We start from the raw sequence: 26,285 nt of genomic DNA, 5'->3' as shown, positions 1-26,285 counted from the left end.
GTCTGACTAGTCCAAATTTCTTATTGTATCCTCCAGACCAAAAAGGAAAAGGACTATCCAGATTGTTATCAGTGCAAAGTTCTAAAGCTGCATCTGTGATGGTACGGGGGTGTGTCGGTGCCTATGGCGTGGGTAACTTGCACATCTGTGAAGCTAATTTTAGCATTTTTTTGTACGCATTGTCTTCTGCTTGACTTAATTAGTTTAAATAACATATAATATGAAATTGGTTCATCTTACATATTTGCAACCACCCCCTGCAAAAACTAAAACAAAATTTCAATGTTATGTTTCAATATTATATAGAACTAATGTTTTTTTATATTGATCTTTCAAAAGTAATAAAGTAGTGAAACAATAAAAAATTGAATATGTATTTTTTAATGAAAAAAATTGAGTTAAATTTAGAGGTAAGGAACACCATTGCACTAAATACCGATAGAATAATTAGTAATGGAGTTAGTAATTAATTATTCACACTTGCATGTTAGAATTTATTTGGTTTCTTTTGGATAATTGAACAGGCACCGGTTTAAAACTGACCCGGGAACACCATTGCTGTTCCTGATAAATGAACGTAATAGGAGGGTTAACAGTAACCACCCCCATTATATCCGTATTTATAAAATGAATTTTGACGGATCCGCTTACCCGACTGAGTGTAAGGGTTCCTTGCTTGCAGGTTCTGCATCGGACGCGCAGCTTCCCAGGCTGGACCGCCTTGCACACGCTCTTACAGAAGACGTAGAAACTGCTGTGGGCTTTGGGCTCTGCAGACACAAACCATAAACAACAAGTGTTAGGACATTCATGGATCAAAACTGGCCATTTCAAGGCATTTGGAGGCCCCAAGCTAAAAGGACCATTCCTGGCCAACACCCCTGGACCACAGCAAAAATTCCTCAATCCATTCAAAGCCTACAGGAACCACAGCAGCAATTAATTAATTTTTTTCTGATTTCGATATTTAGAAGGAACCCAGCTTAAAAACAACCAAAGCTAATGTTTAAGTTTCGTAAACAAACTTGCTACAACGTAGACTTAATAATCCTGCTGTTTGAGAATAAACCAGCATGTACCAACATGATTTATACATTGTGACAAACAGGGAACCCTATTGTTTCTAAAAATAGCATGGACCTGAAGTGTTTTTTTTAAGAAATCAATTGTGAAATACACCTAAGGGTAGGCTTACCTTCATATTTCCAAGCTTTATTATTTCATTATAAGCAGCTGATAGTAAATGGCCCATATTGGCCCATATTACTCAAACTCTTAGTCTGCTATGACTGTCAAAGTCTTAGCAATCTGCATCCTAGAGGTGGGAATATCAAAAAAAAAAAAAAAGAAATCTGTCTGGTGCTGCTCATGTATTCTGTCACAGTTGAAAGAATAAGGATTTTGATGATACTTTATTACGTAGCTTATTACTAATATACACTCTAATCTAACTATAACTGAAAAGAAAACTCTTGTGGGAACTTATTTAAAGTCTGTACATTCAGAAATATGTAAAAAAAAAAAAAAAAAAAAAAAAAGAACAGGCACTGGGTAAAATTTTTATCAAACCATGATCAAATCCATGAAGATTTACAAATTCTGGAAGCATTTAAATCTCAAATGCTGAAATTTTTGGGCAGCTTAATGTCTTCTGGTATAAAGAAAAATAAAAGCATGTGGCTGTCTCCTAACATAACTGTGTTATAACAAGTAAAGTTGGAACTGAAAAAACTGAGAAAAAAAACACACCAAATTAGGCTGGGGTTCAAAGGGTTAAAGACAACGAACAACTGTAATATTACATTACATTACATTACATTGCATTTACCAGACGCTTCTATCCAAAGTGACTTAGAAATAACAATGTATATTAGCAATAGAGGACATAAAGGTCCAAGGCACAAACATTTTAGAAGGCAGAAGGGTAAAAGTTGGATAAAGAAGGAAAAGAGTGGAAGAAGGAAATGAGGTTAGAAGTAGGTAGTTAGTTAGAGGTGTTAGGAGAGTAAGTGCTGTTTGAAGAGCTCTGTCGTCAGGAGTTTATTAAAGATAGCGAGAGATTCTCCTGATCTGGTAGTGGAAGGTAGTTTGTTCCACCATTGGGGAACTCTGGATTGCTTGAACAGTCTGGATTGCTTTGTATGAATGTTTGTTTGGTAAAGCGAGGCGACTTTCATTGGAGGAGCGCAGCGGCCGGGAGGTAGCGTAAGCCTTCAGGAGCGAGTGCAGGTAGGAAGGAGCTGTTCTGTAATCAGCTTGTAGGTGATTGTAAGAGCTTTGAATTTGATACGAGCAGCAACTGGTAGCCAATGGAGCTCAATGAGCAGTGGAGGGACATGTGCCTGTTTTGTCTGGTTGAAGACCAGACGTGCTGCTGCATTCTGGACCATCTGAAGTGGGTTTTATAACATAGGCCAGGAGGCCGGTTAGCATTGCATTGCAATGTCGAGGCTTGAGATGACCACTGCTTGTACCAGGAGTTGGGTGGCCTGTTGTGTTAGAAACAGTTGAACAGTTATATGATGCATGGTATTATTGTAAGTTATTCTTAGCCCCCATTTGGTTGATAGATTCTCTAGAGGGAGACTACTCAAATTGACCTGTTGTTCTGTATTAAACCAGACTACAGTACTGTTAAAAAAGTATTTGCGTCTCTAAAGGTTAAGAAACACATTTTAATATCAGACAAAAATAACATGAGAAAATACTAAAAGCAGTTTTTAAATTGAGATCTTATTTATTAAGGCATCTATGAAAAAAAAAAAAAAAAGCAAACCTGGTCCAATGTGAAAAGGTGTTTTCACCCTAAACCTAATATCTTGGTTGTGCCACCTTTGGCCTCAACAACTTCAATCAAGCATTGGCGATAACTTGCAATGATTCTTTTACATCTCTGTGGAGGAATTTTGGCCCACTATCCTTTGCAGAATTGTTTTAATTCAGCCACACTGTAGGTTTCTCATGCATTAACAGCCTGTTTAAGGTCACAGCATCTCAATCAGACTTTTGATTGACTTTGGCCCCTTCAAAACCTTAAGATTTTTTGTTTGTTTTTAGCCATTCAGAGGTGGACTTCCTGTATTGCTTCAAGCACGCCTGAGCTTAAAGTCACAAACTGATCGACTGACCAACTGATTCAGGATATTCTGGTACAGAGCAGAAATCCTGGTTCCATTAACAGCAAATGTGATGTCCTAAAGCAGCAAAACAGCCCAAGACCATCAGACTACCACCACCATGTTTGACGGTGGAATAGATAGCAATGAAGAAACCTATGCCACCCCTTTCAATTTAAGAATAAGGTAATTTCTCTGATGACCAAGACAGCCCTAAGTGTTTCCCGTTGATTCATTTATATCAACAGCTGCTACTACCCCTTGGTTCTTTAGAAATACCTAAGATGTTTGTAAGGCTAGTTGGATGCTTTTTTCAAATATTGCTATCCAGTTCCTCACAGAAAAGGTGAATTTCCTTAAAAAACACTGCAAATATATGGTATTCATTGAAACTTCACTTAGCAACTAGAAAAGAATACAAGAACAGGACGCTGAGTGGTCCAGCGGTCTAACGTGCTGCCACTTTGAACGGGAGGTCGCAGGTTCGAATCCTGTTCATGTAGCTCTGCCACTAGCTGCCGGTGCCTAGAGGGAGCACAATTGGCCTTGCTCCCTTCGAGTGGGTAGATGGTGCTTTCTCCCCATCACACTCAAAGGTGGCTCCGGTCAGCACGAGGCGTCAGTGAGTGAATGTATCGGAACCAAGTCGCTGCGCTTTCCTCTCAGGCGATTGAACTTCACATGCATTGAAGGAGGCATGTCATTATCTGCACCCTCCAATAAATGCACAAAGGGATGGGACACTTGGATAGCCAAATTGGGAGAAAAAAGGAGAAAATTCTGAAATAAATAAATTAAAGAACTTTACGTTCTTTAAGTTTTGATGGGCACCTTGTGTAATCTTCTCAAAAAAGCACTGCCAGTAGAAAAGTAGGGGCTGGAGTAGCCATACATAACCCAAAGATCTCAATGTGTTTAAATACCTAATGCCAAACTCTTCCAGAAGAGTAGGACCATTACTGCAGGCCACCTTTTTCAAAACTGAAGAAAGTTACATTAGATTGTTAGACTATTGCAAACTGCATTGTCTGGGGGCCACAGGCAATTGATTGGTTTGCTTACCTTGTTGCAACAGTCCTGACTACACTCCACACACCCACAGCTCTACTAAATCTATAGCAGAACCCTTTACTTTCAGGCAGAAAGAACAAATTAATAGCAGCTCTCCTCCATGGAGGACATTCTGAGGCAGATTCTGAAGTGGAAGACAAGGACAAAGTCCATCAGCAAGTCCGGAGACAGAAACAATCGCGGGACAAAAGATCTGTGCAGATCCGGTTAGCCGGGACAGGACGTAAGTAGACATCTTCGTAAGCGAGCGAATGATTTGGTAAAAAGGGAGCATGTCCTGTCCGTCTGCTCCACCCTTGTCAAACTCACAAACACAAGCGCTCTCACGCGCTGGATCAGCCGTCTCATTAGGACTAAAAGCCTAGGACGGAGGAAGAAGGATGCAGTACCTGACAGGATTCCCTATAAATCCAGTGCACAGGGTTTTACGCGGCAGGACACGTCTAATTTATGATTTTGGCGCGAGCGCACTCCATTATGCTAATGCTTTAAAAGCAAGGGTAGAGGAGGGTCAGATAAAGGAGAGCGAGGGATTGGGCGGAGCAGCCTGGACGGGCGGGGTGATAGCTGCGGAGGTGAGGGGACAGAAGGACGAACGGAGGACGACTTTTAAAAGCATCCGCTGCCATTGTGGAGCGTGACAGTGACTGCATCGCAAAAAGCCTACGACGTGCATCAAAAGAAGGCCTGCGCATGCTTCCCTTCTGAATGCCATTTACCCTCTGAAAGGAAATCGTCTACAAAAGTGGAACTGGACTGTTCCGAGTGCCAAGACTGAGTGGATAATGGAGAGAAGGTTGGGCACTGCCAAACAATGGCTTGTGAAATATGTACATTAGTTTAGTAAAGTCAAACACGAGTATAGCTTGCTTTTCTTCTAGAGGGAGAATCTAACGTGGAAGCAACAACTGCAAATAAGCGTTGAGAAAATTGGCAATGAGGGGGATTTCAAGCATAAATGGCACCCTCAACTTAATATTCTTTTTTTTTTTCTTTCTCCCCTGGTATGTGTGTGTATATGGGCCTATGTACTTTGTTGCAGGGCTGTGTTTACGTTTGTGTATACAAAAATGTATAAAAATTTGATCACAAAAAAAAAAACAAAAAAAAAAAACGGTTGAGTCAATTTCTCTTCTTTTTATCTGGGTTCAGGTGTGATTGTTACAGTGGTGTTAAAAAAAAGGATTTGCCCGGGGTTCGCTGGAGTCCCTAAACTTTTAAAAATGGCTTTACAACTTTTTTTTCAGACTGATAGATCTCAATTACTTTCTTTCTCAATTGTTCTTGAATTTCTTTGGATATTAGCAGGATCTTTTGGCGGACTTCACTTTGTCACAAAAGTTCTATTGAACTGATTTCTTGATTGAGAACAAGTGTGGCTCAGAACTCTCATTTATGTTTTCTTTGATGTATTACTATAATTTAAGGCATCCTCCAAGTAATTTGTCCTGTACATGTTTGTTTGGTGTATAATTGAGCAGATGTGTAATCAATGTTTAGAATGAGAAAATGTAAACTGTCTATGACGCCTCTTAAATGTGTACACACTGGAAAAATAAAAAATTGAGAAAAAGTGTGGCAGTAATCAGGCCTGGATGTGGCTAGAAAATTGAACTCTAATTGAAGGTGTGCTGTTACTATTTAAACAACACAGGTGCAAGGCGTGAAAATAGACTATTGCTGGAGTGTACGGCAGCAATGAGCATCACAATGCATCCATAGATTTTACATATTCATTAATATGGAGTTAACAGATAACAGGTCTTTAGATTGATAAATTAATTGTAGAAAAATATGGTGCATGAGTCAGTAAACTGGTCAGTAAAACCACACATTTAATGTTGGCCACTCTACCACACAAACCTTTGTGGTTGTACCTGTTTGTGTGTCTGGGTCCACTGTGCTGGAGTTGTCTGTCTCTAGAATGACAGCCAGGCCAGTGGAGGTGGCGTGCAGCCGTGAGGCACTGAGGTCCAGCCGTGTCAAACTGTTCACCCCTCTGCCCAGCCTCTGCTGCAGCACCAGCTCAGAGTGCCGCGCTGAACCGGCCGGAGGAAGAACCACGTGAACAGTGCTCTGCTCGGGAAGATCACAGCCCTGCCAGAGACAGAGACACAAAGAGAGAGAGAGAGAGAGAGAGAGAGCATGTCAGTACTGCCAAAAGATCAGACCTGCACCATCATTTCCCAGAACAGACCAATATCTTTTTCTTTTATATATATATATATATATATTTTTTACATTTTAGACACACTGTACATAAAAACTCCTAACTTTCTAACAACTTTACGATTAAAATTTTATGTACAATAATACAACTATTATAGAACAAAAAGAATCCCCAAAATAAAAGCTTTAAAATCATGTTGGTGTTATGCTAACTTCACCACCCTGAAAGAAAGCTGCTCCTGTAAAGCTGCAAAAGGCCTCTTGTGGTTAAACTGTTTAGCACACTGTTACTATCACTAATCATGTTGAATTTTGTTATATTGCTCTACTGTGTCAGTCTGCATGCATCTTCACTTTCTGTGACGGTTCTGTATCTCTCAGCTTGTCCAGAAATGCATGTGTAAAGCATGTTCTTCAAGGTGAAAAAAGGGTGTACAAGAGAATTCAACTTTTAAACTGTAGAGAGAGCAAAGAAGCAAAAATTGGCAATTGTGCAGCTTTAAATTCTAAAATACGCTCATAACTAATTTTAACACAACTATTTTCCAATTTTCTTCTCCCTTTTTTAACATTCTTACATTATTTAAATATGTAGATTAATGATCTTAGCGACTGAAAGACTTACATCTACAATTAATAAAAAAAGCCATATTTTTCATAACATTTAGGATTCATTTATACGATTTCTAGAAACTCCTGACTATTTAAATTTAACATCTACCAAATAAGAATGTGCCATACTAATTTGTTTTTGTTTAACACGCAGACCCGGCCTGTCATAAAGACACTGCCTGAGCCTTCACTCGAGAGAGACGCTGAGGAGAATGCTGAGGCAGAACAGACCCTTACCACAGTGAAACGTAAGAGACTAAAGCCCCACTGGGCTGTTGTTGCATTGTTTTTAGTTGTTTTGAGTGTGGTGGAGGGCATTTCGATCAAATAAAAGGTATGTTTAACTTTACTCAATCCCTGTGTCTGTGTATCTCTGTGTCATCTGCTGGTGTTGAGCTACGGTGTTTTATTCCAAAGTCAGTGCAGTGTTTTCCCGCAAAATCTTACAGCCCTTCATGCTTCCGTCTGCTGACAGCTCTTATGGAGACGCAGATTTTATTTTCCAGCAGGACTTGGCACACTGCCCACACTGCCAAAAGTACCAAATGGTCTTATATAATATTCAAATTTTCAGAGACACTGATTTTTGGCTTTTCATTGGCTGTGAGCCATAATCATCAATAAAAGAAATAAACGCCTAACATAGATCGGACGGACAGACAAAAGAATTTCAGAGTAGCAGTCTGCAACTGACTAAGCTCCTCTGCCTGGTGATGGTGCTGTGCAGAGGATGGTGAACATTGTCCATGATGTTCAGCAGCTTGCTAAGGGCTCTCCTCTATGCCAGTGGTGTTAAGGTCACACGAGTTTCACATTTTGAACTGAATTACTGAAATAAAGTAATGTTTCAATGAAATGTATATATTTTAAGATCCACTAGTATATGGACTGTAAGAAATATACAAGTGGATATACTAAATGTTATATACTCATGAATAAATTTTTAATAATACATTTTAATGTTCATTTCTGGTCATATTTTGATTTTATTTATTTTTTTCTCATTATAAAGGCTCCTTTCAAACTACAAACTAAGAGTAAGAAAACTGCACTTCAGTGAAATTATAAAAAGTGAGTTTTTGATATTTTTTTGTGGAGAAATGGAAATCTAGCAAGACAATATCTTAATGAAAAAGACTATCCGTTGGTCACCCACCATGTTCTTATTCGCATTATGAAAATGACAGGATCTGGACAAAGGGTGCAATCAAGTCTGAATTGCGTTCCGGATGATCGGTGTGGAAAACAAGTACAGGGCCTATTGTGTTCTCATCTTTTCCAGTTCTTCACTCAGACGCTGCACGGATTAGTTAAATTCAATCATCAGTTCACTTGATTAAACATTACAAAGTACCAGGTATTACTATTTAAAGACTACAACCAATCAATATCACAGCACTTTGTAAAGGTTTTAAAAGACATTGCCCTTATGTTTCAATGGTTCTTTTCTTCTGAAGCACTTCTTTTCACAAAGAGTCGGATTCTGATGTTCTTATTTGAGATTTGTTCAGTTTACCATTCTAAGAGAATAGCTGTGAACAAATCTGCTTTTTAAAAAGACATCATAAATCTGATCTAGACTCTCCTTAGAACCCTAGAACATCCCAAAATAACAGTCTTTCCTCTCTCACACTAATTTACCAGCACACACACTATTGTAATACACGTCAAATTGACAGACTGATCTGCCTTGAAGCTAAATACAGCCAAAAACAGCTTCGGCAACTCTTGATTGGGCTTCTGGGGACACTGTTGCGGGCGAAGCAGATGGGTTTTAGAATGCAAAAGCAGTGCGGCAGATTAACTCAACGTTCACTTAGCATTTTTCACAGAATGAAGACAAGGCTTGATGTCCTTTGTGAGCTCCGGAGAACTGAAATCCATCGTTCCGGGGCTGCCGCAGTCTGGAAAACTGCAGAAAGGCTGGAAAGGCCTCTCTCTCTCTCACATGGTGCACCGCCGTCTCGCATACTGTATTGTCTTAAGTTTCTGCCATACGTTCGAGGGAAGAGAAAAACGTCAAACATTTCAGTCTCAATTACAATGGAGGAAATTTGCAGCCACAATGCTAATCCGGCTGGCAAGCGCGCCTCAGACCACTGGGATTACAGCGGAGAGGAATAAACATGCCAGTCACCGCACAGCACTGACACAAAGCTGCTAGCGAACTGAAAAAAAAAAAAAAGAGAGGGGGGAATAAAACTTTTACAATGGACAGAAAATGGCATAGCCTCCCTCGGCTGCAGGAAGATTACAAAACACGCTTGCAGGGAAATCTGTGCCATCCTCGAGACTTTATCAAGTGCTGCTCTTTTGAATTCCTCGAGTCTTTTTTAATGATCAATCTCCAAAATCCTGTACTTGAAGAAAAATATTGTACTTTCTGCAGAAAAAGGGTACTTCCTTTAGATTTAAGCTAATTTTTATTTATAATTCATTTTTTCATTATTTATATATATATTTTTTTAAATAATAATAAAATTATTACTACCCACATAATTCTATGTATCCTTTACATGTTTGCATGGTACACCCAATCACCAGGCAGAGGAGCTCATTCAGCGGCAGACTGCTGTCCCCGTCCTGCTCCACCCTCAGACTCCGAAAGTCTTTTGTCCCTCAGACCATAAGACTGTTCAACTCCTCTCAGCACAGCAAACTAAAGACTCTGTGACACTTTTTCATTCCGGCAACTCCGGCCACACCATGGACACACCCTCAGCTATGGACACACTCTCAGTCTTGCTGATGACTAGAACACTATTTTTATAGTTCTACCCTATTTTGCACTAGTAGTTCCTTCACTATCTACTTTACTATCAGTTATCCTCACTTTATGCACATCAACTGGTGTTCACTGTCTATTGTGTTCAACTGCACTACCTCCATTCTACATTACACACACACACACACTAAAGACTGTACTTTTATACTTTTTTTATACATTGTATTTTTTATTTTATTGTATTTATATGTATCGTTATATTTCATCCTTTTGTAACTTTGTGTACTATACATACCTGCTGCTGGATGTCTAGAATTTCCCCTCGGAGATCAATAAAGTATCTGTCTGTCTGTCTGTCTGTCTGTCTGTCTATCTATCTATCTATCTATCTATCTATCTATCTATCTATCTATCTCAAGTTTTTGACAACAGCAAACATAGCGATGACGAAGAAGGTTTTAATGTAGTTATTACTAAAAAGACAAGGCAGATTTTTAAAAATCAGAGATATAAATGAGTAACTAAGTCTGTTTGGTTTGGTTTTACACAGGTATAAACCTAAACGCACCGAAATGTTTTCAATGGGACATGCAGTCGCACAGCTGTGAGCGGTGAATGCAGCATGGACTATTATGCACTATTAATGCAGTATTAATTGCGCCTTATCAGCAGTTTAGCTTCATTAAAAAGAAGTATATTCGATAGCTGGGTTGGATTGAGACCAGATCACTGTTCTCACCACAATTAAACCGTTACAGAAAAACAATCTGCACATTGAGCGGAAGCGGGGCAGATTACTGTGGAAGTTGGGGTCAAACTTAGTGGCATCAAAGTTGGGGTCAAAACACACACTGCCTGGCCAAAAAAAAAGTCACCACCAAAGATAAAAAAAAAAACACACTAATATTTGGTTGGACCATCTTTAGCTTTGATTGCAGCACACATTTACTGTGGCATTGTTTCAATAAGCTTCTGCAGTGTCACAAGATTTATTTTAATCCAGTGTTGCATTAATTTTTCACCAAGATCTTGCAGCAGCATTGATGCTGGTAGAGTCTGACCAAGTCTGGCTCTGAGTGTAGCGCCTACATCTTCTAGGCCATTTGATCCAGCAGGACCAAGAGAAGCTGCCATTTGTCCTCCCTCCATTTGTTTTGCTGCTCAGGATCATTTTCAGAGTGAAAAAATTTGCGATGCAAATCATTTCGGCAGTCACAAACAGGTTCTCGTTAAAAGCGAGAGGCTTATTAGAGAGCCCACGCACTCTGATAGGGGAAAAGGTCCTCGTCTGTGCAACAGTCCATACACACGTGATAATTTATCGCCAGCGAACATTGCGCTTCAACAGGGAGGGGAACAAAAAAAAAATACATGAAATTAATTTGATCTGCTTCATTTTTCCCCAGACCGACAGCGAGGATTGGCTTTTAATGACATCAACTTAATGAAGACCCCTCTGGCTCAGAGCGGAGGAGCCACCAGACGAGAGTCTGTTCCGCCGTGTAAAGTGAGAGCGTTGTAACGTACCCAGGAGCGACCGCCAAGACGGAGACAACTGAGGCAACAGGGGGCTGATTAGAGGACCCTATAGAAAAATGAATGATGAGAGCATGGAAATTAGCATTGATCATACGTCGCATGATGGATGTCTGAAGAGTCACAGTGCACCATCTATAATGGCCAGACTGGGAGGTTGTAGGATATTATACTAGTCGATAGCACCTTACAGCTCTACGTCAGCATTCGGGTTTTCCCCCCGTCGCATTTATAATCAATGCCATTGGCCTTTGGTCCATTGGTCCATCAGCGAAGATGACGCTTCTGATTGAATAATCCCAATGACGACCATTACTCCACATGAATAGATTAGCCAGACTGCTGGACATGTCTTACCATCATGCTAATTGTTTCTCTGATGCTGTAGGAATAACATTGGTGTGACCTTGATTTATTTTCACCATGGAACATCACACAGAACGTTTTAAACATTACAGTAATTAAGCCAGAGTCATACTAGGGTTAATACCGTTCATTCTTCTTGCTGATAAAACCAATTTCTAGCAAATGACATTTTCAAATGTCAGTCCAGGCCAAAACATACAATTACACCAAATCATCCAAACATTAATTTTCACACGCAGTTGGATGAAGCTTCCAGCCTAAAAATAAAGTTGCTACAAATCAGAGGTGTAGAAAAATACTGAAATATCGACGTATCACAATATTATGATTTGCAACACTGTAAATTATTATTTTTTATTTATTCTTTTTTTCTCCCAATATAGCTAGGCCAATTGTCTCATCAATTCAGCTGCTACTCAGCTGTATATCCTCCATTACGAATGATGCCAGGAGCACCAGGAGAGAGAAGACTAGCACATGCCTCTTTTAGAACTACTGCTGATGCTTCATTGCTGAGTAGCATCACAGCACACTCTGAGAAAACAGTGACTCGATTCTGATACATCAGCTCAGAGACGCCTTTTGCTGATAGACATCACCCTAGGAGTGATCAGGGAAAAGAGCGCCATCTACCCACCCAGAGAGAGCAAGGCCAATTGTTCTCTTTCAGGGCTCCGGCAGCTGATGACAAGCTGCATAACCAAGATTCAAACCAGCAATCTCCCAATCAAAGTGGCAGCACTTTAGACCGCTGGACCACTCAGAGCATTGTGTTTAAAATAGACCACTAGCAAGAGTCATCTACTTGTTCTGATTGAATGGAATAAATCATATAATACCCTGGTTTTATGCATTTGATGGTGCTCTTGATAAACAAAGCTGCACGATATATTAAATTGTAACACCTGTGTATTCTAATAATATTAATCTGTTTTACGATGTATACTACAATTCCCAGCATGCACTGTAATGTAACATACACTCCGACCCCCCTATATAACAATCTATAGGACAGTTGTTAGGCCCAACTTCATGTATGTTTGTCGCTAGATTTACTATTTTTCAACTTTTTAACCACCTCCAGCGAATTATTTCCAAAAACCCTTCAGCCATTTTCCACAGGAAAAAATTGCTCAAACTTCCCGTGAGCAAGTATCCCCTCTTTCTCTTTCTCTCTCTCTTACTCTCTCTCTTTTTTCTCTCAATTATGTTTTTTTCCCCAATTCAAGTTGGCTTTATTAGCATAACACTGTTGCCAAAGCACACAAATGTCAAAAACTGAACATATAATAAGACCTTCATAAAAATATTAACAGAACCATCAATAAAAAAACATGACAATAATAACAACAATAATAAAAATAGTAATAATAACAACAATAATAACAATAATTAGTACGATTAGGGTAATTAGAATAGTCAAATATAATAATGAAGAGTGGTTTAATTCTCTCTCTCTCTCTTTCTTTTTTTTCTCTCTCTTTCTCTCTTTGCATTGCAGCACATTTAGACTGAAGGTCTGAGCATAGCAGAAACTGATCCCAAGAAGTAAAGGAAAAATCTTGTGTTAAAATGACTTGGGTTGTAATAAAACATTATTATGAGTACAAAATTTTGTCGAATAGCCCATCTCCATTCACCCCCAGCATTCCAAAATACAGCAATTTAGCTGATGCTCCCAACAGGCTTTTAGTGCATAGCATTGCCCTTGAACAAAATCACTATTTTTACACCATTAACAAACATTTGGTCCTTTATGGCCTGTAATTAAGTTTGTTCTTATAGAGAAGTTGACCATCTTTGCAATGCAACTATATTTCCAGTCATGCAAGACCAGCCTTATACCATTTAAGAAACACATTTTGATGTATTATGCACAGTGAGGGAGGCTACCCTACAAGCACACTGACCCGCATTGGCGTTTGGTATATCCACCAAGCTGATTTGGCTCTATTTGCAAAAGGGCAGGACTTTATCATTAAATAGACACTATCTCTGGTTTGATGCTCCAACTACAAACAAAACAACAGAATTTTCTACAAAACAATAGTAGTTCTTTTATAGCTCAAAGAACTATCTTTAGGCACCCACCTCTATGTCTGAGAGCGTAAAATGTAAAAAGCGTAAAGTTAAACCTAAAAAAAAAAGCATATTTGTATTAAAATGAGTTAAAACACCAGCTTGTTCGGTGTCTGTCTCCATCCCCCCAACTCCCCCCCAACCCCTTCCTCGCTCTGGAGTATTATCAGTGTACAGTGAAGCTGTCGTGCATTCATTCTGCATTCATATGACCTTTTCCAATTATGATGTGCTCTTTGGAGAGCTCGATCAACAAGTCAGTGTTTTAAAGACAGGGATGCGGTGCATTAGCAATGACTTGGATCTTTGGAGCCACGCAGCGACAGAATTTCAATTTCAAGAGTGAGGAGACAATCAATGAGCCTGCCATTCAGAATCATAAGCAGCCCAAGAGACTCCCCACAATTTGCCAGGGTCATCTGGGGTTAAAGCTATCTCCTTATGCATCAAGCGAGAAAAAAAAAATATTCATCTTTGTGCTGCGTGTGGTGAAGTGGATCAACACAACACGTGCAGTGAATGTAAGAAAGGGTTCAACACAAACTCTACATCATTAACCTCCATTCTTAACAGAAAGGAAAACACATGGTTTTCATTTGTAAAGCAGGGCTGTGAGGAGGTACAGTAATTGTGCTCCACTCAGCTGAACTCAGAAATCTTATGAGACTAATGATATTGGGCTGAAAAGATACTGTACATTAGCATTACAGGGTTAAAATGTGGCTGAAATCATGTTCTGGCTTCAATATGAAATGGATCTGATTCTTTTAGACTACCGTATTTTTTCTAACTATAAAGGTAAACTGGATTATAAGGTGCATTATCAATAAATGTCTAATTTCCGATCTATTTTCATATATAATGCGCACTGGATTATAAAGCACATTATGCGACACTAGTAAGGCACAGGGGTGTCACCATGTTTTTTCCTTCTAATTCAGCAGGCCTCGCTCGCCGATAATACTCACCTCTGAACGGCAAAAGAGCTAGCACTTAGCACAGTTAGCGGGAAATGCTAATGCTGCTCCAGCAGTGCTAGCCGACTACAGGCTGATACAACTCACCTCTGAACAGTGAACGAGCTAGCAATACCTCAGGGCATTTTTGTGATAATATTTTCTAGCTTTGCGATATATGACAAAAGGTTTTTTTTTTTTTTTATTAATTAAGAATATACAATTGCTACTATAAAAAAAATTGAATTAATCACAAAACGTGAATAAAAGAATCAGGGTTAGAAAAAATGTGTATAATTGGTGTCAACCCCTTAAGAAATAATTCTATTAAAGCAACAATATTCCAATATTCTGTGATTAAATCATATATAAAATCAAGAGTACATGTTTTTAAATGCTGATACTATGCTTTATGAACTAGAATGTTGTAATGTACTTTTAGTGTAATTTGCTTTTTTAGTTTCAGTGGAAAAAAATAAACGTTAGTGTAGCTCCATATTCCACATTCAACAGCTTGAAAAGAGGAAACTCGCCAGTGTGTTTGTGTTTGTGTGTGCGTGTGTGCGTGTGTGCATGTGTGCATGTGTGTGTTCATGACCACACAAGTGTGTTAGAGAGAGAGATAAAGAGAGGGAGAGAAAGAGGGCATAAACTTCAGCATAAATAAAAGTGCTAAACTCAACAGTAAACATTGGTGTGTAATATTACTAAATAAAACTGCTAATACTTCCCCAGACTCTGTCAGTCATGTGATTTCTATTAACAAAATAAAAAACATCTACAACAAAAATAAAGCGCAGCATACTCATGCATATAAACTGCAAAAAAAAATCTAATTTAAATAGAGTGCATAGGAAAACAAATAGAAAACAGACTGCTTTCCACAATATTGCAATATTATGATATGTAGTTTTTTTTTTTGTCCAAAGACCTCTACTGACTCAAAAGCACAAGAAAAGTTGACTTCAATAAGATACAGTATATACCCCATAAAGAAGCGCTGAAACAAAACTGGAACTCTTCAGCCTCAGCGTTATGTCTGAAAAAGGAAGAACGAAACATGAGTTGAAAAAACATCCTGCCAACAGTGAAGCATAAGAGTGGCTTGGCGATGCTGCTATGGCTGATTTTCTTCCTCTGGCACTGAAAACCTGCATATGAACTTTGGGAGTCATTAGACCTTCCAACAGGACAATGACCCTTAGTGTAACTCCACTGGAGCTTCGTTTCAAAAGAAGTCCTGGAAGATTCTGTTGTGGCTGTTAAAGGACATCTCTGGTGTAAAATGGACTTTTGGTGTAGTAAAACAAGATAAAAAGGTCTTACCTTTGATAAATAGCACACTTCTGTTCTCCCACAGCTTTCCAAGATCCAGAAATGTTAACAGTTCATCCAAACACCTTTCAGACTGGATGGCATGGGGCATAATTTGTCCCGGTAAATCGCTTTTTCCAGCTCAGAGTAGCTCCACACCTTCTTGATAGAATCCGGAGAGTCCTGACATTTAAAACAAGGCATTATTAACTTAAAAAGTGCACAAGAAGCTTATTAAAAACGACTATTTACATCCCATAACGCTAGCTTCAGCTCTGTGCGCCACCATATTTGTACTGATAAATATATATATGTCTATTTGGGCCTGGATAACAGTGGAAAAAGCGATTTATCGGGGTAAAATATGACCAATGTCACCCAGTCTGAAGTGTGTTTGGACAAACTGTTAAAATGTCTGGATCTTGGAACGCTGTGGGAAAACAGAGGTGAGATATTCATCGAAGGTAAGTACTTTTTATCGGGTTTTACTGCACCAAAAGTCCATTTTACACCGGAGTTCTCCTTTAAAGCCATGTAGTGCAGCCATCTGCCAATGGTGCTGGCACTAACAGGATGACTTATAGAGGGCATCACTGCTCTGAACTTAATCTCTATATTGTAAAATCAACAGTGTACTAACTGTCCGATCATAGACATCTTGTCTCAGATTTGATCAGGAAGAGATGTAAAGTGAATGTAACCTTTGGGCGAGCTGCAAAAAGAGTTGCTATCTAAAGCTGCAATAAACATCATTAGCCACGTCGAACGACTAATTGTAAAATGAGTCACAAAAGCCGGGGAACGATTCCAACCGCAGCAAATCTGTAGCGATGTCATTTGTTCAGTCAACAACAGAAAACAGGTGTCTTTGGAGAGCGAGGCCAGAGTGAGACTGCTGAGGCAGACAGAGAGGCGTAGTGAAGCTTCCGCGGCGTCAGCCTCGTGGTGCGCGCAGGCAGATGGTGGGGAAAGCTGGGCTAAGAGAGGCAAAGCCTGCTAAGGCTGTGTGACTAATGTGAGCTGGGAGCTCCAAGTCCCTCCACAGCTCAAACAAGCACGAGAAACCCAACACACGACTGAGGACAACAGAGTCACTTTCAGCGCAGCGCTGGTAGTCCGGGTGGGGTGGGGGTGAGGGTGGGGGGTTAACAGCATAAAAGAAAAATGCCTGACTAAAAAATCAATCACTCATTTGAAGCAGCTCTTTTGATCATCGCTTCATCGTTAGTGACAGGAAGATCTCCTCTTCAAACTTTCCATCATTAGTGTTTAAGCGATTTCCAGTGTGACCTTGAGCAGAGGTATGGACTGGACTGTCAATAGTCACCATCACTTGATTCTAAAGGTATTTACATTCACTTAACTCTTTCCAATATTGCTTTATCTACTACAATGTAAGGGATCTGTATGGTTGTCCTGCATTGCGTCTCACTTTAAAAAAAAACAATCGGAGCTGAATACAGTGGGTACGGAAAGTATTCAGACCCTTTGAAACGTTTCACTCTTTGTTTTATTGCGAAGCTCAGTCATCATGGCATTGAAAGAAGCTCAGGCATCTGATGAGGATCCCATTAGGACCTCTCCCTAAGGAGGTGTTCCCGACACGTCCAGCTGGGAGAAGACCACGGGGCAGACCTAGGACCAGGTGGAGAGATTATATCTCCACTCTGGCATGGGAACAACTAGGGATGCCCCTAGTCAGAGTTGAAAGACGTAGCCTGGGACGGGGAAGTTTGGGGAATCTTGTTAGAACTGCTACCCTCACGAACTGACTTCAGATAAGCGGTAGACGATGGATGGATGGCATGAAAGTAAATCTTGATAGAAAAAAAACTGAAATTAAGAAATGTTTGCAAAATCACATGGTCATACGTATTCAGACCCTTTGCTCAGTCTTGAGTAGAAGCACCCTTCTGAGCTAGTACATCAAAGAGTCTTCCTTGAAATGATGCGACAAGTTTTTGGGGGATTAACTTCAAATTGGGTTGTGGTATAGTTTATTTTAAGATTTAGAAAGTGGCAATTAAATACTGTAAACAAGGAAAAAACCTTTTGGCTCACTATATTTACAGCCCAAGCCTTAGTCACAGCAAACATACTGACATAACTCCTTAATGCGACCACATTAGACTATTTGTGGCACTACCAGGAAGCTCATCACCAGAATATTGACTACACCTGTTCCACTTATTATATATGCACACCATCACCTCACTCACCAATCACATTGGTTTTTAGAGTATTGTTGGTTTACTATTCTACTAAGGCTTATTCACTGCTTATCCACTGTGTTAGCTCTCTCGTTTCCAAACTTGTTTTATATTTCTGACCCTGATTTTTGACTGCCCCACTATATTGCTTTGGACTGACTGTCTCTAGCTTATGGTAGGTGTAATCTCCTTTTGCTGCTGTTTAGCAGCGTTGACCACTCTCTGTACCTCAACATTATTTAATAAAGTTAAACTTAAACTGCATCTGCATATCTGAATAATGACACATGAATTGCTATAAATGAGCCATTAGTCACTTATTAGTCACTATAAATGAGGAGTGAATGCTGTAAATAACTAATTTCGTAAGTTCTGTTGTTTAAAGGTAAGGAATTGAAGTACTGGACTCATCATCAATCACAACACAGTTTTACAGTGCCATATCCCTATGTGAAGTATTGGAACAGATTCTTATCATAGAGATCAGTCTTTTTTCCTTTTGATTCATTGCGCTCTTATGTACAAAACGCATCACAGAGCAGTAAACGTAACAAATGTGCCCCAGTCTCAGACAGCTTCAGCAACTGTGAAATATCATTTAATATTGTTCAACAGCTGAAAGTCCTAAATAATACTGTGAGAGAGTGAGCAAACCAATGTAACACATACATAGAACTGAGCTTAAAAGAGAGAATAATGACGAACAGGTTGAATAAAGGAAACTCGTTTATGTGGAATTGGCATCTTTTCAGGTTTTTCAATCTTAATGAGCTAATTATGCAAAATGCTCAAAACATGCAGCTGAAATTATGAAATATTAAAATGTGTATCCTACCACTTTTGGGTTTATTGAGTTTAGAAGGAACCCTGTATCTTAAGGCGCATTATTAATTTATTTGCAGGATATACACGGTACCAGTCAAAAGTTTGGACACACCTTTTTTCCCCTTTTTACCCTACATTGTAAGTGAATCCTGAAGTCATCTTCTGAACTATTACACAAGGAATCATGTAGTAAATTAAAAGTGTTAAACAAACCACACAACAATCTACAAATTCATAATGTGAATTTGATTTGAATACAATCAAATCAAAGCTATTCTGTTGTCGGTGGTACTGATATTGACCATAGTATAGTTAATTACTTATTACCATAATAGGTCCAGTATCCTTACACCCTATAATGCATAATTTCTGCATCATTTACTATTACACCGTATTATATTAACAATATGCACTAAACGATGATAAGTGTGCTACAACTTTGCTAATAGACTCATTACTACACCCTTCAAAAATCAGTAGAAGGGCCACACAGACACAAGGGGGCAGAAGCAATTTTAAAAAGTAGTTTTGATTGGTTAGTTCCGCAGTTAGCCAGATATGCATCCTTATAGCAAGTGAAAAACACAGACTAATGCTTTGAATTAATTGCTGTTTTTTTTTTTTTTAAACAATATACAGTACAGGACAAAAGTTCGGACACATCTTCTCATTCAATACGTTTTCTTTATTTTCATGACTATTTACATTGTAGATTCTCACTGATGGAGTGCTGCAGCAGATGAGCTGGCCTCCACAGTCACGGGACCTGAACCCAATCCAGATGGTTTGGGGTGAGCTGGAGCACAGAGTGAAGAAGGCAAAGGGCCAACAAGTGCTAATAAACACCTCTGGGAACTCCTTCTTGCTTCAAGACTGTTGGAGAACCATTTCAGGTGACCACCTCTTCTTAAAGCTTATTGAGATAATGATGCCAAGAGTGTGCAAAGCAGTAATCAGAGCAAAGGGTGGCTATTTTGAAGAAACTAGAATATAAAACATGTTTTTAGTTATTTCACCATAATTTGTTAAGTACAAAACTCTAAATGTGTTCATTAATAGTTTTGATGATGCCTTCAGTGAGAATCTACAATGTAAATAGTCATGAAAATAAAGAAAACGCACTGAAAAAGAGAAGATGGGTCCAAACTTTTGGCCTGTACTGTATATTTCCTGATTAAATATTATGTAATGATTTGCATGCACCTATTGTCATCCTTTCTCTGAAGGGTAAGAAGGGCCTTATTGCACACCACTAAAGAGAAGCACCGCTGTCAAGAGACGATAGGGCCTAAACATTGCATGTTTCCTTACAATCTGATGACACATCTTGATCGTTTTATGAATATTTAATGCTGTAGTGGCAGTAGTAGTGATGTAGTTGTGATAATCATAATTATTCTGCTATTAAATTAAAGTTTTGTAGTGAAAATTGCGGCATATCGCCCACTGCTACAGCACAGCACACACAGAGCCACACGAGGCCAAGGCAAGCTAGCGACTGTGGCTGTGTGGTGATGCAGGCTGGAGGAGAGTGAGGAGTCCTCTCAGACAGAGAGTCCTTAAGACTGAAAGAGCTGAGGTAACCTTGAGAAAGTGCAGACTTGTTCCAGCTGCTCCTCCACAGCATACGGAGAGGCAGAGGAAAGGAGAAGCGAGACAAACATTAACTCAAGAGTGATTGCAAGCAACAGCAGAAGTCCTTAAGATCCACCGTCTGAAGAGCCTCAGTACTAAAATAGAACCAGATTCCACAGACACAAGACAAAGCAAACAGACAGAAGAGTAAGAAACGGACAGAGCGAGACGAGAGCAGCCCATTCAAAGAGCGGGAGACGGACAGATAGTGAAGAATCACTGGAAAAAAAAAAAGACAAAGACAAAGGGGAGAGGTGGAGAGAGACGAAGAGTGATGGACAGAGACAAAATGGAGCTACAGCTTTGGCAGGAAAGACAAAGAGGGGAAGAGAGGTGAGACGAGAGAGCGAATGACAGGGAAAAAGAGAGAGAGAGAGAGAGAGAGAGAGAGATACACAGAACTGTTGCTCCTCAGGGATGTGCGAGCTAATAGAGCGCATTACAGCCAGTGCTCTCCTCGTCACTACAAATATCAGCCTGCGAGTCCCGCGGCACGAACAGATAAACAGCAGTGGCTGCTTGCGCCTACAGCTACACACACACACATACATACACACACACACACACACACACCAAGCAGACAACGTGAGTGGACTCACAACATACACAAACATATAAACCTTTTTTACAATATTACGTACAGTGTAAGGTAATGCAAGGGTCCAAAATACGTATAATTAGCAAACTTAACATCTACATTCAATTATATCCTCACAGTAATGTTGCAGCATCTGTTTCTGGACTGTAACCTGTTACTGTTGCTGCAATAACTGTGAAACTCCATGTCCAAACTCTCAGTTAATGTGCTTGTTTTCAGAAGAAACATAGAAGAAACAGTGTCTACATAATTTTAGACATAAAGGACACAGCCATTTCAAAAGGAACTATCAATCTTTAAAGCTAAAGGATATTTCTCTGGTTTGAATCCCGGTTATGTTGCTTGCCATCAGCAGCCGGAGTCTGAGAGAGCGCAACTATGGCAACTATGGGGCGATGTTGAACTGGGTGATATGACATAAAAAAAAAATAAAAAATAAAAAAAAAAAATCTACTTTTTATCGATTTTTTCCCCTACTAAAAATCAAGCTACAGATGACAGAAATGGTCAAAAAACTAGGTTTACATTCATTTTGGATTCACCTAAATTTCTCTTTTGGGGTTCAAGAACAACCAGGAACAAGCTTGTAAATGAGACGGCAAACCATATTGTAACATGCTGTAATTTTGTAATATATATATATATATATATATATATATATATATATATATATATATATATATATAAGCCAGAAAATAAGGCACTTAAAAGCTGTGGCACACTCAAATTGGCTGAATTATGTGATCTGTGTGGTGTTCAGACGCTAAGGGTTGACTATAGCATCGACTCACTGACTGAATCTTTTCACAAACCAATGATCAATGATTCAAACATTGTTAACAAGCCCATGCATTGATATCACACTACTATATACACAGCCATAGAGAAACCTAAACACAGACACTGAAATACACTTCAGAATGCATTTCTGTGACTGAATACTGAGAAATAAAGCAGTAAACGAGTCAAAGAAACTTAATGAGAAAGAAAATTTGAAAGAGTGCTTATTATTAAGTGTTTTCCACAATGGATTAATCACAGATCCTCAGCGGAGAGCGATGACTTACAATAGTCAAGTACAATGTAAAATAAGTTTAAAGGAAAAACATCTTTGGATAGGGATAAAAGGAGGACAAAGGGGAATAATAGGATAGAGGAGTGAAGGAGAGGAAGAAGGAAATGAGGTTAGAAGTAGTTAGTGTGTTAGAGGTGTTAAGAGAGTAAGTGCTCTTTGAAGAGCTCTGTCTTCAGGAGTTTCTTAAAGATAGCGAGAGATTCTCCTGATCTGGTAGTGGAGGGTAGTTTGTTCCACCATTGGGGAACTCTGTATGAGAACAGTCTGGATTGCTTTGTGTGAATGTTTGGCAAAGCGAGGCGACGTTCACTGGAGGAGCGCAGCGGCTGGGAGGTAGCGTAAGCCTTCAGGAGCGAGTGCAGGTAGGAAGGAGCTGTTCTGACATCACCTTGTAGGCGATTGTAAGAGTTTTGAATTTGATGCGAGCATCAACTGGTAGCCAATGGAGCTCAATGAGCAGCGGGGTGACATGTGCCCGTTTTGGCTGGTTGAAGACCAGACGTGCTGCTGCGTTCTGGATCATCTGGAGTGGTTTTACTACACAGGCCGGGAGGCCAGTTAGCAGGGCATTGCAGTAGTCGAGGCGTGAGATGACGACCGCTTGCACCAGGAGTTGGGTGGCCTGTTGCGTCAGGAACGGTCTAATTTTTCGGATGTTATAGAGCGCAAAGCGGCAGGACCAAGCAACTGAGGCCACATGGTGCGTGAAGGAGAGTTGGTCATCAACCATAACACCCAGGTTCCTAGCAACCTTTGTCGGTGAGAGAGAGAGAGAGAGACGATATTTATAGAGAATTTGTGTTGAAAAGATGGTTTTGCTGGTATAACCAGAAGTTCAGTTTTTGAGAGATTTAGTTGAAGGTGATGCTCCCTCATCCATGAGGATATGTCTGAGAGACACAGCGATATCCGTGCAGAGATTGAGTTATCTTCAGGTGAGAACGACAGGTATAGCTGGGTGTCATCAGCAAAGCAATGGTAGGAAAATCCGTGTGAGCGGATAACCTGACCAAGAGAGGTGGTGTATATGGAGAAGAGAAGGGGTCCCAGTACCGAACCTTGGGGAACCCCAGTGGATAAGGAGCGGGCTGAGGACAGCTGTCCTTGCCACGACACCTTGAACGAGCGCCCAGTGAGGTATGATCTGAACCATGACAGCACATTATCTGCGATCCCCATGTTTTAGAGTATAGTTCTAGCCAAATATATACTTTATGCTGATATGTTGAGGCATTCTAGGGTTATTAGGCTGTGAAAACGACAATGTGCGGTTTTAGTGTCACACTCCTCCAACTCTCTAGTGATTCTTTGCACTGTAAACTCAGAAGTTGTTTGAACTCAAATAAATTAAGTCGGTTTTACATAAAAATAGAGATTTCTAAACATTACTCAACTATTTTGAGTTAGTTGAACATTCGTGGGCACATATAAACATTCAAACTTTGAGTTGAATCAACTTATAATAACTGAGTTTATTTTGTTGCCATTAACAGCTTCTTTTCCATTGGCTTCTGTCACAATCGATTTGCATACTGGGTGTGTCCAGCAGTTTTTGACTAACACTCACCATCAGTGTGTAGTGATTCACCCGGGGCTACCTTAGGTAAACTTGTAGATCACACGTTTTGATTAAATGTTTGGTCTTTGTGTTGTAGCTGTAGAACAAGCATCATTTACTGAGCTGCAGTAACTCTGTGTTCTCACTGTGCTCTCAGTACTTTTAATTCTTTACTGTTTTCTTTCATCTACTTTTCTATGAGTATTTAAAAAAAATAGTTGAATGAAACCAGAAAGAAGACTAAATACAAGTTCAGGAAAATATTCATTTTAAATGTATATGTATATATATATATATATATATATTTGTTAAGTTCACTGTACTTAAAAATTATATTACATGAACTTAAAATTTATTAGTTATAACAAAAGTTTTGAGTTTAGTCAACTTGGGTTTTACAGTGGAGTTTTACAATATAACAAAAATAAAAACGTTAAATCAACTTCCCCTTTAGTTGTAATAACTTGATGTTCTAAGTTGTGTTAACTTAAGTTTTCTTAACCCATTACTTAACATTTTTAAGGCAACCAGTTTCCTCAAATTTTGTAAGTAAATTTAACTTATCCGGGTTTACAGTGTGGTGTGTGTTATGCAGTTGTGGTAAGAAAACTTCATTTCAGAAGTTTTCAGATACATCTTACAGCGAGGACTTGTTTGGTCTGCGTCCATCGCAAAATCGACCTAATTCAGATAGGCTCTGGCTTTCCCATGGCTTTCCCACTGTGGGAGGAGGGTCACTCTGAACTACAGTAGCCCAGAAGGAAGCGTAGGTAGCAGAAGTTAAAACTGAGAGAAAACGATTTTCATAGAAACACATCGTCCTTAACTGTAAATTTGAGTGAATCAATAAAATTTATTTATTGTCCAGCTCTAGGCTGATGTATTGGAGCTGAGTTGCTGCATTTTCCTCCAAACTACTCTATAATTCCACATGCCAAGTTCGATAAGAGACAGTGTTCTCCCTCCTAGTCTTCTCCCTCCTGGTAGTAAATAAAACAATTAACTAATAATAGTAATTATAACAAATAAAGTAATAATAAGAGACACCGTCGATCACGAGCATTACTATCCACTGCACTGTCTACTGACATCACCCTAGGAGTGATGTGGGGAAAGAGCGCCATCTACCCACCCAGAGAGAGCATGGCCAATTGTTTTCTCTCAGGGCTGCGGCAGCTGATGGCAAGCTGCATAACCAGGATTTGAACCAGCGATCTCCCGATCATCGTGGCAGCACTTAGCCTGCTGGACCATTGGATGCCCATTGGTAAATTCGAGGAATGTTAAATGTCCGCACAACTTGAAACGAAAATTAAATGCCCTATCCATCTGACAGTCTCTCTTGGGCTCTAATAATTCTTGTGCGTTGCCATGGGCACACTGATTTGATTTAGGGTTCTGTAAGAGAGATCAGGATTATGTGAAACCTAATTCCTAAAATTCTAAACTTATCCTCAGATACAACTTCATCTCGGTAAAAAGGAAAGGTTTTTCCATTGCATCTCAACAATGAAAAATGGAGGTGAAAATGGACAAATTTCAGATTTACTGTGCTGGTTCAAATATCGTAGTTGAGTGTGTTTTTTTGTATTCAAGATAACTTTTTTTAGGAAAATTTAGCCATGCAAACATGAAGAATTTCTCTGCTGATAATGATAATCTAATAACAAATTATATTTTGTAACCATAGAGTTCTCAGGATAATTGGTGCCTGACTATGGCGAGTGCAAACAGAATACAGGATATTAAATAAATAGTTCTTTAAGGACTTTTACCAAGGCAATTTGAAAATGCACCCCTACATCCAATTTATCTGATATGACAATCCAATAACAATCAAATTTCATCACTAAAGTGTGAGTTTTTAAGCTAACTAGTGCCTGATTATATCGAGTGCATATGACACAGAAGCTAAAAGACCCTCCCTACCTCTTTAAAAATAAATTAAGGGTGTTTTTTCTTTGCTTTTCTTCAGGACTTTTGCCAGGAAAATTTGGGCATGCACACATCTATAATTTCTCTGATGACAACAATAATCCAATAACCAACAAACTTTATAATTAAAGTACGAGTTCTCAGGCTAATTGGCGTCTGACTACAGTGAAAGCAAGAGTTGAAAAACCCTCTGGCTGTTTTCCTTTGTCTTTAGTTTAGGACCTTTGCCAGGAAAATGTGGGCATGTACCCCTCCAAAATTTCTCTGCTGATAAGGACAATTCAATCACAAACAAATTTTGTCATCAAAAAAAAAAAAAAACATTGAGAGCGAGATTTCAAACTGATGCCTGAACATAGTGAGTGCAAATGATGCACAGGAGCTAGAAGACCTCCTGATTTTTTTTTTTTTTTCAAATAAAAAAAAAAACAAAAAAAATAATTATATATATATATATTTTTTTTTTCTTGCTTTACTTCAGAAAAAAATGGTCATGCACACATTT

At 39.3% G+C, this 26,285-nt stretch overlaps 1 protein-coding gene across 2 annotated transcripts in view; it reads right to left on the bottom strand.

Annotated features, from left to right (window-relative positions):
- The window catches only part of prkn (parkin RBR E3 ubiquitin protein ligase), a 211,086-nt gene that overhangs the window by 125,581 nt on the left and 59,220 nt on the right, over nt 1-26,285 (bottom strand). For both annotated transcript variants that reach the window (XM_007247394.4, XM_049481160.1), the window contains exons 3-4: nt 6,065-6,284; nt 652-770 (exon numbers count right to left, since the gene is read on the bottom strand). In XM_007247394.4, the coding sequence (XP_007247456.3) occupies nt 652-770; nt 6,065-6,284 (339 nt within the window). The remainder of the gene's footprint in view (nt 1-651; nt 771-6,064; nt 6,285-26,285) is intronic.

The sequence above is a fragment of the Astyanax mexicanus genome, chromosome 7 (assembly GCF_023375975.1).
Source record: "Astyanax mexicanus isolate ESR-SI-001 chromosome 7, AstMex3_surface, whole genome shotgun sequence".
Lineage (NCBI taxonomy): Eukaryota > Metazoa > Chordata > Actinopteri > Characiformes > Acestrorhamphidae > Astyanax > Astyanax mexicanus.
The sequence above is the reverse complement of the archived record's forward strand: the minus strand, read 5'-3'. Positions and strand labels throughout refer to the sequence as shown.